Source organism: Centropristis striata, chromosome 12, assembly GCF_030273125.1.
Source record: "Centropristis striata isolate RG_2023a ecotype Rhode Island chromosome 12, C.striata_1.0, whole genome shotgun sequence".
NCBI lineage: Eukaryota > Metazoa > Chordata > Actinopteri > Perciformes > Serranidae > Centropristis > Centropristis striata.
This window is the reverse complement of record NC_081528.1, coordinates 36,471,436-36,485,182: the sequence shown is the minus strand read 5'-3', so window position 1 is coordinate 36,485,182 and position 13,747 is coordinate 36,471,436. Positions and strand designations below refer to the sequence as shown.

Sequence of the window (13,747 nt, the reverse complement as noted above, 5' to 3'; positions counted from 1 at the left end):
GAGAACTACTGATCTAGAGGATGCAGGAAATCAGTGGTACGAGGTGGTGATTATCTTTATATGCACCATCGGATTTATGTTGTGTGTCTCTTTTTCATCCCAAAGCAAACAAAGAAATAACATAAAGATAAATTATGTTTTAACAGATTACGAGCGAGAACAGTGAATAAATTGGTGCAAAGCTGCTTTGCAAAGTATGAAACCTGAGTCAGGCATGTTCAATTCAATAAAATTGGACAAATGAAAAAAACTGAAGAGATTTTCCTTTCAAAAAGGAGTAGATTGAAAAACATATTGAGTTACTCTACCACTTGATAACTCGCTGCACCGCCATAATGGCAAAGTAATTGGTGTAGGCATCCCTGCTTTTATTTGTTGTGGTGTTGATGCATTAAGCCTTCAAAAAATCCTCAGAGAAGAGAAAGAGAGAGAGAAAGAGAGAGAGAGAGCTATCTGGGAGTCTGTCTGGAGGAAAACGGTGTAATTACCAGCTGTAATGCATCGCCCAGAGGCGAGACAAGAGCCGGCGGCAGAATACACACAGGCAAACATTAGCTACTGTGTTGTGATGACACAATATCTTTTTCAGCTGAACAACAAACTCGATATACCCAAGTGATTGATTCTCCTAGCATCCGATTAATTGTGTCATTTAGTGTACACAGCCATATTTGATCCATAATTACAAAACCTAGCTAGTGAGCAAATCTAGAGTCTAGCAGTTGTTCTCAACCTGGGGGTCGGGACCAAATCATTTTGGAAGTCAGCTCTGTCTCCACTGTGTTAAAGTGTTCATGTGTTTTAGTCTTTTTGGTCACTTGATGTCTTTTGTGTCTTTTTTTGGTAATTTTGTGTCTTTTTTTGATTATTTTTTTGTCCTTTTTTGGTCATTTTGTGTCTTTTTTTTATTTATTTTTTTTGTCCTTTTTTGGTCATTTTGTGTCTTTGTGTCTTTTTTTGATCATTTTGTGGTCAATTTGTGTCTTTTTTTGGTCATTTTGTTTCCTTTTTTTGGACATTTTGTGGGGGTTTTTGGACATTTTGTGTCTTTTTTGGTAATTTTGTTTCTTTTTTTGGTCATTTTGTGTCTTTTTTTATTATTTTTTTGTCTTTTTTTTGGTCATTTTGTGTCTTAGGTCATTTTGTGTCTTTTTTTGATAATTTTGTGGTCAATTTGTGTCTTTTTTTGGTCATTTTGTTTCCTTTTTTTGGCCATTTTGTGTTTTTTTTTGTCATTTTGTGTCTTTTTTTGGGTAATTTTGTTTCTTTTTTGGGTCATTTGTGTCTTTTCTGGTCATTTTGTGTCTTTTTTGATCATTTTATGGTCAATTCGTGTCTTTTTTTGGTCATTTTGTTTCCTTTTTTTGGTCATTTTGTTTCTTTTTTTGGGTGATCTGAACTGTGCGTGTGAGATTCTGTTCAGTGAGCGGGGGTCACGGACAACATGCATGTTAAATTGGGGGTCGCGACTCAAAAAGGTTGAGAACTACTGCTCTAGAGGATGCAGGGTGGTGATTATCTGTATATGCACCATCAGATTTATGTTGTGTGTCTCTTTTTCATCCGAAAGCAAACAAAGAAATATAATGACACATTATATTATGAAAACTTATTTAAAAAAAACTTTTTTGGGGGGGCTGAATCTAAATGTCAGGACTTTTTTTTTTTTCCCATACTTGCAGAGTCACAGACTCTGCGGGTGCCTTCCTAATTTGGATTCAGCTTTGGTTGCTTAACTGAATGTTTAATCCACCAGGTTTAAATGTGCATTATCAGTGTTTATCAGCCTCATAGTTATGTGTTAGAAGGCACTTCATCTACCTACTAGCTGGTTCAGAGGGCAATTATCAGCCAATTAAATGGTGTGCTTTAATATTGTTTATTGTAGGGTGATTTACTGTATAAAGAACGAAAAGGTCAGAATGTGGAGGAATGTTGGTTAAAAGTAGAACACAGGACTTTTACCAAGGAGAGCGAGGATCACTACCCATGTGACAGCAAAAGTGTTATCCAAAAGTCTCTACATAAGTCATTTTTATGTCCTGTAAGTGTCCAAAAGTACATATGTTCAGTAAAATATAACCAGGACCTTTTCCCCCAAACCTTACATGCAGTTTGGGCGCCTATGCCTAACAAATTAAAATGAAACTGTTTAATGGGCTATGAACATTCTGCACATGCTAGTAGGTAGAGCAGCCCTCTTCTAATCCATATAAAGTACACTGAGAATGCTGAAAACAGTGATAACAGTCACCTGATGGGCTGATAACATTCATGTCTTAATTTGTTTACAATCCAAGATGAATCAGTTTAAAGTTGTGAAATGTGAACTTGACTCATGACACCCAAGGAGAGCATACAAGGGTCTTATCCTCCTCCTCTGTCATGGTTTAATAAGCCATTTGTAGAGTGTCATTTAAGAAACAGACTTCAAAGTTGCACTCTTCCCACTTGACATTTCCATGCATTTTCTCCACGCCTGCAACCATTTAGTATTTTGGTGCCCTGTGGTGCATCTGAGTGGGCAGAAAGGTGCAGTAGGGGGTGTGTGATTGGCAATTCAATTCAATCTGCTGCAATTGTGGTCAAGAGGTCATGGATGAGTGGGATTTGTTTGACATCTGCCTGCTTGGAGCAGACTGAGTGGAGCTAGTTTTCTTCACATTAAATGGCAGAAATGTTCCCAAATAGACCTCTCAAAAACCACACAAACTGCTTTTATATACACTACCGGTCAAAAGTTTTAGAACACCCCAATTTTTCCAGTTTTTTATTGAAATTCAAGCAGTTCAAGTCAAATGAACAGCTTGAAAGGGTCCAAAGGTAAGTGGTGAACTGCCAGAGGTAAATAAAAAAAGGTAAGGTTAACCAAAACTGAAAGATAATGTACATTTCAGAATTATACAAGTAGGCCTTTTTCAGGGAACAAGAAATGGGTTAACAACTTAACTCTATGGAGTCTTGGGCTATTTTGTCCATTTTTGAATTATTTTCATGTCTTTGAAAGTCATTTTGTGTCTTTTTTTGGTAATTTTGTGTCTTTTGGTGTCTTTTTTGGTCATTTTGTGTCTTTTTCTAGTCATTTTGTGTCTTTTGGTGTCTTTTTTGGTCATTTTGTGTCTTTTTTTTTAGTCATTTTGTGTCTTTTGGTGTCTTTTTTGGTCATTTTGTGTCTTTTTTGGTCATTTTGTGTCTTTTTCTAGTCATTTTGTGTCTTTTGGTGTCTTTTTTGGTCATTTTGTGTCTTTTTGTGGTCATTTTGTGTCTTTTGGTGTCTTTTTTTGTCATTTTGTGTCTTTTTTTTAGTCATTTTGTGTCTTTTTTTTAGTCATTTTGTGTCTTTTGGTGTCTTTTTTGGGTCATTTTGTGTCTTTTTTTGGTCATTTTGTGTCTTTTTTTAGTCCTTTAGTCCAACATAAAATGTGATTTTGAATCTTTTTTTTACTTTCAAAACACTATCATGCTCAATAAAGAATTTTAAATGCTGCAAATGTGCATTAATTTCAGAGTACACTGAGACATTAAACTGCATCATTTTCAATTAAATTCTGGAAAAGTTGGTGTGTTCTAAAACTTTTGACCAGTAGTGTAAATTAACTAACTTATTTTCCAGAAGCCTCTCAGTGTAAGGCAACAATATTCTAAAAGCAGTTATGAGGATTTTGCACACCATACTGTAGCTACATCACGATTAAACCCCTGATGTTCTTCTCCAACTGGCTGTTACAGATGCACAATAGCTCCAATCTTTCAGTTTTGGGATTATTATCTGTACTTACCTAATGCTATACAGAACGCTGCCATCTTGGAAAATCCGTAGCAGCTTGTTATCAGTAGTGACCTCGTGGAAATTGGCTCCTTTCTCGTTTGCAAAGAATAAATCAGGTTTCCAGATAGAGTCCAACATGGATGGATCCAGATCAAGGGAGTCGTCTGGGTACTCCCTGTATGCCAGACGAGGGTCGTTCCATTTTTGCCGTAGAAATACATTGAGCCTGTAGTCCTGTGGAAGGGAAGTTAATGGAAAATATACCATCAGTGAGGGTTGCAGTGCAGATGGAGAGCTGAGAAGTGGATCATACTGTAGTAATAATACCAGAATGTTCTGTTACTGGGACTACAGAAGCCGATCTAACTCATAATTTAAGGCAGGGGTGTCAAACTCAAATACACAATGGGCCAAAATTTAAAACTTGAATAAAATCGCGGGCCAACATTGAACAAATAAACCTTTTAATATATACCAAACATGTTTTGCTTTAACATTAAATATGGAACCAGCAACGCTTATAAACATACAATATATAACTAAATAGTGCAGACATGCAAAATCAAATTTCAAATAAAAAACACATCAATGTCATTAATTTATTAAATAAAAATTAAATAAAAATCGTATGCCTCTTTTCTATTTGCATCCTTCTGATTTAAATATCAAAATAAACTTTTTCAACAGGTTAATAAATTCTGCCTTTCTTTTCTCCATTTTTGGGAAGGGGTAGCTGGGAGACAGCTCTAGCTTGAGGTTGCTATGACGACTGTCACAGAGGAGCGTTTCTGGGTCCTGTCCTGATTGACGCGCCAAAACAACAGCAGGGCATTGTGGGATTTGTAGTATTAGCGGTAAATGCGCCGTATAATACCGGCTGGTCAGCTTTTATAGTACAATAATAGGATAATAATTTGGTATTGCCTCGCGGGCCAAATAAAACTACACTGCGGGCCAAATTTGGCTCGCGGGCCAGAGTTTGACACCCCTGATATAAGGTTACCAAATTAACATGCATGTTGTCCGCGACCCCCGCTCACTGAACAGAATCTCACAGTTCAGATCACCCAAAAAAGAAACAAAATGACCAAAGAAAGGAAACAAAATGACCAAAAAGACACAAAATTACCAAAAAAGACACAAAATTACCCAAAAAAGAAACAAAATCACCAAAAAAGAAACAAAATCACCAAAAAAGACATAAATTGACCACAAAATGACTAAAAAACACACAAAATTACCAAAAAAAAACAGATTTGGCGACCCCCAGAAATCATCTCGCGACCCCAATTGGGGTCCCGACCCCAAGGTTGAGAATAGCTGGTATAAAGAGCAAGAATGTTCGCATATTGAGGACGTGGTGGATGAATGGGCCATGATTTGTGGATTCGGAGACTCATGACACTCTTACTCTTTAACCAATGGAGGAGTAGGCAATGGAGTTGGAGTTTATAGGAGTTGAAAAAGTTTATTTTGATATTTAAATCAGAAGGATGCAAATAGAAAAGAGGCATATGATTTTTATTTATTTTTTATTTAATAAATTAATGACATTGATGTGTTTTTTATTTGAAATTTGATTTTGCATGTCTGCACTATTTAGTTATATATTGTATGTTTATAAGCGTTGCTGGTTCCATATTTAATGTTAAAGCAAAACATGTTTGGTATATATTAAAAGGTTTATTTGTTCAATGTTGGCCCGCGATTTTATTCAAGTTTTACATTTTGGCCCATTGTGTATTTGAGTTTGACACCCCTGGTCTAACATCTACATATTACCCAATCATAATGACTTGTGCAATTACAAATGACTCATCTTTGCAGTCTAATTTCAGTGGCTGTGGATAATAAAGCCATCCTGTATGATAAAACACCCCTGCTTCACAATAATCATCACAGTTTACAAAAGTAACTGAGAGAATAAAGCGGTGTAGTGTTTGTTGGACCGTGCAGCCGTGTGCTCGTGGTGAGCAGAGGGTTGTTAATGCACGCCAAGCCAAGGACGAGCACCGAACACAATCACTGCTGCCTGCAGCCAGCAGACACGAGTAATTAAATTAGATTTATAATCTGTGCAACTAATTCAGAATCCATCTTTGGGCATTGTAGATTCTTCTCTTTTCCTTGTTGTTCACTTTGTTTATCAGAATAAAAATCACGCTTCACCAGCACATACAATGACATCATTAGGGCTGTCGTTGACTGGAGCAGCTGTTCTCAACCTTGGGGTCGGGACCCCAATTGGGGTCGTGAGATGATTTCTGGGCGTCGCCAAATCATTTTAGGAAGTCAGCTCTGTCTCCACTGTGTTAAAGTGTTCATGTGTTTTAGTCCTTTGGTCCCTTTTTTTGGTAATTTTGTGTCCCTTTTTTTGGTGATTTTGTGTCTTTTTTTGGTAATTTTGTGTCTTTTTTTGGTAATTTTGTGTCTTTTTTTAGACAATTTGTGTCTTTTTGGTAATTTTGTGTCTTTTTTTTTTAGACAATTTGTGTCTTTTTGGTCATTTTGTGTCTTTTTTTGGTCATTTTGTGTCTTTTTTTGGTCAATTTGTGTCTTTTTTTAGACAATTTGTGTCTTTTTGGTAATTTTGTGTCTTTTTTTTAGACAATTTGTGTCTTTTTGGTCATTTTGTGTCTTTTTTTGGTCATTTTGTGTCTTTTTTTTTTGACAATTTGTGTCTTTTTTTAGACAATTTGTGTCTTTTTGGTCATTTTGTTTCTTTTTTAGGTCATTTTGTGTCTTTTTTGTTCTCATTTTGTGTCTTTTTTGGTCAATTTGCGTATTTTTGTGGTCATTTTGTGGTCAATTTGAGTCCTTTTTTGCCTAATTTGATGTATTTTTTGGGTCATTTTGTGTCTTTTTCTGATCTGAACTGTGCGTGTGAAACTGTTGAGTGAGCGGGGGTCACAGTTAAATTGGGGGTCGCGACTCAAAAAGGTTGAGAACTACTGGACTGAGTGCTGACCCTCTGGGCCTCGCTCAGACACCCTTAAACAGTTCTCTGCCGTATTGTGCTGAGCCAGCAGTTCTAACTCTGTAAATGCAGACTTGAGGATCGCCGTTTCTCCCTGAACCCTCTCGTCCTCTCTCTCCCGTACCTCTTTTCATCCATTTTCTCAATTTTTCATTTTAATTGCAGAGTGGACAGTTCATTATCAGCATGTCAGTGACCCATTGGTCTCTGAAGGTTGCACTGTTATGCTCCAGGAAACACAGAAATGAGGGAACGGCTTCAGCACCGAGTGGATTAGCAACGAAGTTGGTAGGAAAGAAAGAAAGAGGTTGGGAGTGTTTTGAGATCTTATGTAAGTCACAGCAAAGCAAAAACCACAAACCATAATAATGTTTAGACATTTTTTTTGTGTCTTTTTTTAGACAATTTGTGTCTTTTTTGGTCATTTTGTTTCTTTTTTTGTGTCATTTTGTCTTTTTTGTGTCATTTTGTTTCTTTTTTGGGTCATTTTGTGTCTTTTTTTGGTCATTTTGTTTCTTTTTTTGTGTCATGTTGTCTTTTTTGTGTCATTTTGTTTCTTTTTTTGTGTCATTTTGTCTTTTTTGTGTCATTTTGTTTCTTTTTTTGGGTCATTTTGTCTTTTTTGGGTCATTTTGTTTCTTTTTTGGGTCATTTTGTGTTTTTTTTGCGTCATTTTGTTTCTTTTTTGGGTCATTTTGTTTATTTTTTGTGTCATTTTGTGTCTTTTTTGGGTCATTTTGTGTCGTTGGGAGTGTTTTGAGATCTTATGTAAGTCACAGCAAAGAAAAAACCACAAACCAAAATAATGCTTAGACATTTTTTTAGACAATTTGTGTCTCTTTTGGTCATTTTGTTTCTTTTTTTGGGTCATTTTGTCTTTTTTGTGTCATTTTGTTTCTTTTTTGTGTCATTTTGTGTCTTTTTTTGGTCATTTTGTGTCTTTTTTTTGACAATTTGTGTCTTTTTGGTCATTTTGTTTCTTTTTTGGGGTCATTTTGTCTTTTTTGTGTCATTTTGTTTCTTTTTTGTGTCATTTTGTATCTTTTTTTGGGTCATTTTGTGTCTTTTTTGCGTCATTTTGTGTCTTTTTTGGGTCATTTTGTGTCGTTGGGAGTGTTTTGAGATCCTATGTAAGTCACAGCAAAGCAAAAACCACAAACCATAATAATGCTTAGACATTTTTTTGTGTCTTTTTTTAGACAATTAGTGTCTTTTTTGGGTCATTTTGTCTTTTTTGTGTCATTTTGTTTCTTTTTTTGGTCATTTTGTTTCTTTTTTTGGTCATTTTGTGTCTTTTTTTTTTAGACAATTTGTGTCTTTTTGGTCATTTTGTTTCTTTTTTTGGGTCATTTTGTCTTTTTTGTGTCATTTTGTTTCTTTTTTGGGTCATTTTGTGTCTTTTTTTGGTCATTTTGTGTCTTTTTTTTTGACAATTTGTGTCTTTTTGGTCATTTTGTTTCTTTTTTGGGTCATTTTGTCTTTTTTGTGTCATTTTGTGTCTTTTTTGGGTCATTTTGTGTCTTTCTTTGGTAATTTTGTTTCTTTTTTGGGTCATTTTGTGTCTTTTTGGTAATTTTGTTTATTTTTTGGGTCATTTTGTGGGTTTTTTTGCGTCATTTTGTTTATTTTTTGGGTCATTTTGAGTCTTTTGCGTCATTTTGTGTCTTTTGGGTCATTTTGTGTCGTTGGGAGTGTTTTGAGATCCTATATAAGTCACAGCAAAGTAAAAACCACAAACCATAATAATGCTTAGACATTTTTTTGTGTCTTTTTTTAGACAATTTGTGTCTTTTTTGGTCATTTTGTTTCTTTTTTTTGGGTCATTTTGTCTTTTTTGTGTCATTTTGTTTCTTTTTTGGGTCATTTTGTGTCTTTTTTTTGTCATTTTGCGTCTCTTTTTGGTCATTTTGTGTCTTTTTTTTGACAATTTGTGTCTTTTTTGTCATTTTGTTTCTTTCTTGGGTCTTTTTGTGTCTTTTTTGCGTCATTTTGTGTCTTTTTTGGGTCATTTTGTGTCGTTGGGAGTGTTTTGAGATCCTATATAAGTCACAACAAAGCAAAAACCACAAACCATAATAATGTTTAGACATTTTTAAACATAATGGCTTTTTACGAGAACACATTTGCCTCTCTAACATGGTTGAAACAATGAAATCTCCAAGGTCTTCTTACCATTGTCGTTTCTGTGATGGACCCGAAGCTGTTGATGAAAATATTACAGGTGACATTCACAGGTGGGCCTGAGGAAAACAAAAAAAACAAACTGAATTTACACATCTTTCCCAACAGATGGGACTCTTGAGATCACATCACATTAAAAAAAACTATTATGTCTTATATCTCCTGTGGCCTTTTAAAATGTGCTGCAGTTTGTTCATTATTTTCATCCAATAGAGTCATTGTGGCTGGAAATGTTGCTACAAAGCAGTCATGCACGCTCCAGTTCTGCTGTTGAAGAGTCTGCTCTTTAAAGGCACAAGGAAGAAAAGTATGTTTATTTTTAGGACTGTCACTTCAAGTGTAATTACAGCCCCCCCAAAAAATCTCATTTACTGAAACCAACCTCAAAAACGTTTGAAGAATAAATACTAGGGAAATGACAGATACTGTTGGGATTTTAAAACTAAGAGCAAAGAAGGTCACAGAGATGCATCTGCACACAGTTTGGTGTCTGAGAAAGTCATGAGTGTGCAAAATTACCTTTTATATAATACTACTTTGCTGAAACATTCATTGAGAAACCTCAAAAATCTGCATTATAAGGAATCCTTTTTGCAAATGTATTTTCACTAGAATTATATATTTGTTTTCCTGAGAATATCCTAAAGTATCAAAATGTAAGATCTGCACATCAGCAGCATCAGCATGGCTGACATTTTTCTATTTATGCTTCTGTTTGGGCACTCAAGGTACTTTAATGTTGGCGATTGTGTTTTTTAGAGCCAGCATCTAATTTGAACTTCTTTTTTTTCTCTTTATATATTTTTTATTGGAAATTAGCATTCATAAGCATCAGTACAAGACATAACTTATTCCACAGCTGTTTTCCACATTTTTGTTTTTTAAACGGTCTAATTTGAACTTCATTATTATTGTCAATATTTTAATTGGATTCAAGCTTTTAATGCTTAATTTTAGCATTTTATTAGTATGTACTATGCACCTATATACTGTACACATAAGCTTATGTAATGCAGATGTCATAACCTGCATGTTATACATCAAGGTGTTCCTGATTTTCTGATTTTCTTGATGGAGACAAATTTTAATCTCAGATGCAGACCAGTCAGTCAGTCTAAAAGTAAGAAAACACCCAGAAAACGACGGTGGCCCTGAAGTGCAAATCATAACGGCAAATCAGAAAACACAACAACAAATCAGAAAACACAACAACAAATCAGAAAACACAACGACAAATCAGAAAACACAACAACAAATCAAAAAACACAACAACAAATCAGAAAACACAACAACAAATCAGATAACACAAAGGCAAATCAGAAAACACAACAACAAATCAGAAAACACAACAACAAATCAAAAAACACAACAACAAATCAGAAAACACAACAACAAATCAGATAACACAAAGGCAAATCAGAAAACACAACAACAAATCAGAAAACACGACGGCAAATCAAAAAACACAATGACAAATCAGAAACGACAAACGACATTAACCAAACCGCTAAAGGTAGGTACCCTCGGGCAACATTAGTTTTCTGATTTGTCGTTGTGTTTTCTGATTTGCCGTTGTGATTTGCACTTCAGGGCCACCGTAGAAAACAGATTTAATTGTGCTTAATTTTGACTCTGGTCAAACATGTAACATAAAAATAATATTGTGCATATTACAAGAGTCATTTAAAATACTTTCAAAAACAAAATCATTAAAACATTTAAAATGTTGCATTGGGTGAAATTCAACATTTAAAGTCTCTTGAAAAAACTCCTGAAATGTATTCCAACACCCCTAGTGGTCTTGGTTTTATATTTAAAAGTATAGTTTAAAAGTGTGAGATGATGTATGTTAAGTTAACCAAAACCTTTTCCAAACCTTAACCAAAATGCAACAACAGATTTTTCCCTCTCTAGAGGAGCCTGGAGGGAGAGATGCTGCGTGAGGGAGGTGACAGGTGCATGATGCTGTTCTACAAACAACAGGAAGTTAGTTTTTGTTGTTTGGCTCATTTATTTTGCTGCTTATCAACAGCGTCAGCAGTTGGAGCAGCAGCAGCAGCAGCTGTGACACACAGCTCAAGGAGGGAATTAAGGTGCTCTGAAACCCTCAGTGACTGATTGCTTTGAATTTCGTGTCAAAAATCTTTTCTGAGTCATAACTCGGTCAAAACTAAACACACAGACTTGATGCACATACCGTAGAGTGTGACATGCACTTTCACTGAAGATATCATTATTTGCATTATCTATCATGCATAAAAGTCCATAAATCTGCTTAAAATCATGGAAAAAATATGCTCCTTATAACTTATTATACTTGCCTGAAAATCATAATTTAAATTCCAACTGAAATCCCATTTAGTTAACTTTTTTTTAATGTAATTTTAATAATTATTGTTAATGTATTGTTTACATTAGGCCTGTCATATCAAAATTTCCACAACATGTTCATGTTATGATAATAATTTTGTGATATATACAATTTAAGAATATCAAAATGTGCAAAAAATATTTAGTTTTTTGTCTGTGAGTGTCTGTTACAAAAAAAAACTGCATAAGAAAAGGACAATAACACCTAAAAGACAGTGAATAACTAACTGAGATTAAATGATTTAAGAGGCACTGGATTATTTATGATTATTCCTCATGTGTATTATAAACAAGATATCAATATTTCATTTTTTAAAATATCATTATTGTCATTACCGGTATATTGCGACACCCCTAGTTTACATAATTTTTAGAACCTGGTCTCACAGGAATCCGTGAAATAGCCACGGATTCGCTTAACTCAAAATCCGTGGAATAGCCACGGAATCACTCAAATTTCCGTGAAACTGACACGGATTTCGCTACAATGCAAGTTAATGACAGTCATATGCCGTGGCTATTCCAACATACAAAGTGATTATGAACATTCACTGAGTGAATATTTAGAAAATAAAACATAAATTTCTCGCTAGAAATGTGATTAAAATCCATTTTTATGGATTTATCAAAATATTGATTTTTTTTTCACTAAAAATGAGAGAACTGTCCGCCATGTTTTTTGTTCTAATCCCGTGGCTATTCCATGGATATTTGTTCCTATTGGTTTGTTCCAAGTCACGTGACTTTCAAGGTCCCGGCGGTCAGAACAAAAAATCTATATTTTGACTTAGTTTCTGCATGAAAATGGATTTTGATCACATTTCTAGCGAGAAATATATCTACATGTTTATATATACGTTTTATTTTCTAAATATTCACTCAGTGAATGTACATAATCACTTTGTATGTTGGAATAGCCACGGGATATGACTGTCATTAACTCTGCATTGTAGCGAAATCCGTGTCAGTTTCACGGAAATTTGAGTGATTCCGTGGCTATTCCACGGATTCCTGTGAGATCAGGTTGCTTTTTTAATATGCTGCAGCTGAGCACCTAATAAGCACTGATTTATCCTGCAAACTGACTTTGCAATACAAAACTTGCATCATGAAAATGTATAAAATATAAATGTCTCCCTTTTGGTTTCTGATATCTGACAGTCCTGCCTAGACCTTTAACACATGCAGGACTTACTGTCTGACTCGTGCATGGTACAAAATGTTGCAAAAAAACCCCCCAAACTCCTGGCAGCAGTCATGTTTCCTTCAGAGCAAATTACAGTGTGCTTGTGCAGCATGGTAAAATATTATGTCTCCAATGAGTGAACATCTGAACCAGGAAGAGGCTAGCCATCAACACGAAGCATTGATTAGATGTTAGTATGAGCGAGCAGCTCTGTGTGAACCCAAACAGAGGGAAAGGTGGACAAGCTGATGCAATATTTATCTTCCAGGAAAGCTGGAAATCTCAGAATCGCATCATAGTTTCTGACAGAACAGCATACAGCACATACACATGAGAATGGTCAGCTGTTTAGATTTCACAGCACAGATCCTCTTTTTTTCTAGTGTTTTTATGCTTTCTTGAGAGCTACTGTGATGGCCTTCCTCGGCATGTACGATACCTTTGAAGTTGGGTCTGATGCGGGCATCATATCCTGATGTTTTCCCCATGAGCTTGTCCAGGAAGTCAGAAGGCGACAGCTGTGGTCCTGCCCTGCTGGGGGGCTTTATCTCCTCCTTACAGGAGCTCAGTCTGACATTACCAAGAGAGAGAGGGAGAGAGAGAGGGAGAAAGGAGGAGAGGGGGGACAAATACAAAGAGCTTAGCTGATTCTGATCTTTTTAATCATGTTAGCAACAACAGGGAATTGTTTGGAAATGAAACTACAGTAACGGCTTCTTATTTATAACTATAATTATGGAGCTATATGGCTAAATATGTATGAGTGTATAGAGCAGGGGTCTCAAACTGGGGCATCAAAATGACCAAAAAAAGACACAAAATTATTAAAAAAAGACACAAAATGACAGAAAAAAACCTAAATTACTTGAAGAAGACACAAAATGACCAAAAAAGACACAACATTATCAAAAAAGACACAAAATTATTAAAAAAAGACACAAAATGACCAAAACAAGATACAAAATTACCAAAAAAAAAAAGTAATAAAAAGGGACCTTCCACATACAACAAGGTAAAGTGCCATTCATATAAAACTCACATTAAACTTTCATATCAACGTGGGGGCCACAAAATATCGTCACGAGGGCCGCAATTGGCCCGCTGGCCGCAAGTTTGACACCCCTGGTATAGAGGTAGAATATCTAGCAAGAATATGTTTAAGAGGGTATAAGATATAAATATATAGATATAATATTCTAGAGCAGGGGTCTCAAACTCAAATTACCTGGGGGCTGCTGGAGGCAGTATCAAAATGACAAAAAAA

At 35.4% G+C, this 13,747-nt stretch overlaps 1 protein-coding gene across 2 annotated transcripts in view; it reads right to left on the bottom strand.

Moving 5' to 3' along the window:
- Positions 1-13,747, bottom strand: part of glra4a (glycine receptor, alpha 4a) — a 97,697-nt gene that overhangs the window by 34,994 nt on the left and 48,956 nt on the right. For both annotated transcript variants that reach the window (XM_059346153.1, XM_059346152.1), the window contains exons 2-4: positions 12,923-13,053; positions 8,919-8,986; positions 3,780-4,003 (exon numbers count right to left, since the gene is read on the bottom strand). In XM_059346153.1, the coding sequence (XP_059202136.1) occupies positions 3,780-4,003; positions 8,919-8,986; positions 12,923-13,053 (423 nt within the window). The remainder of the gene's footprint in view (positions 1-3,779; positions 4,004-8,918; positions 8,987-12,922; positions 13,054-13,747) is intronic.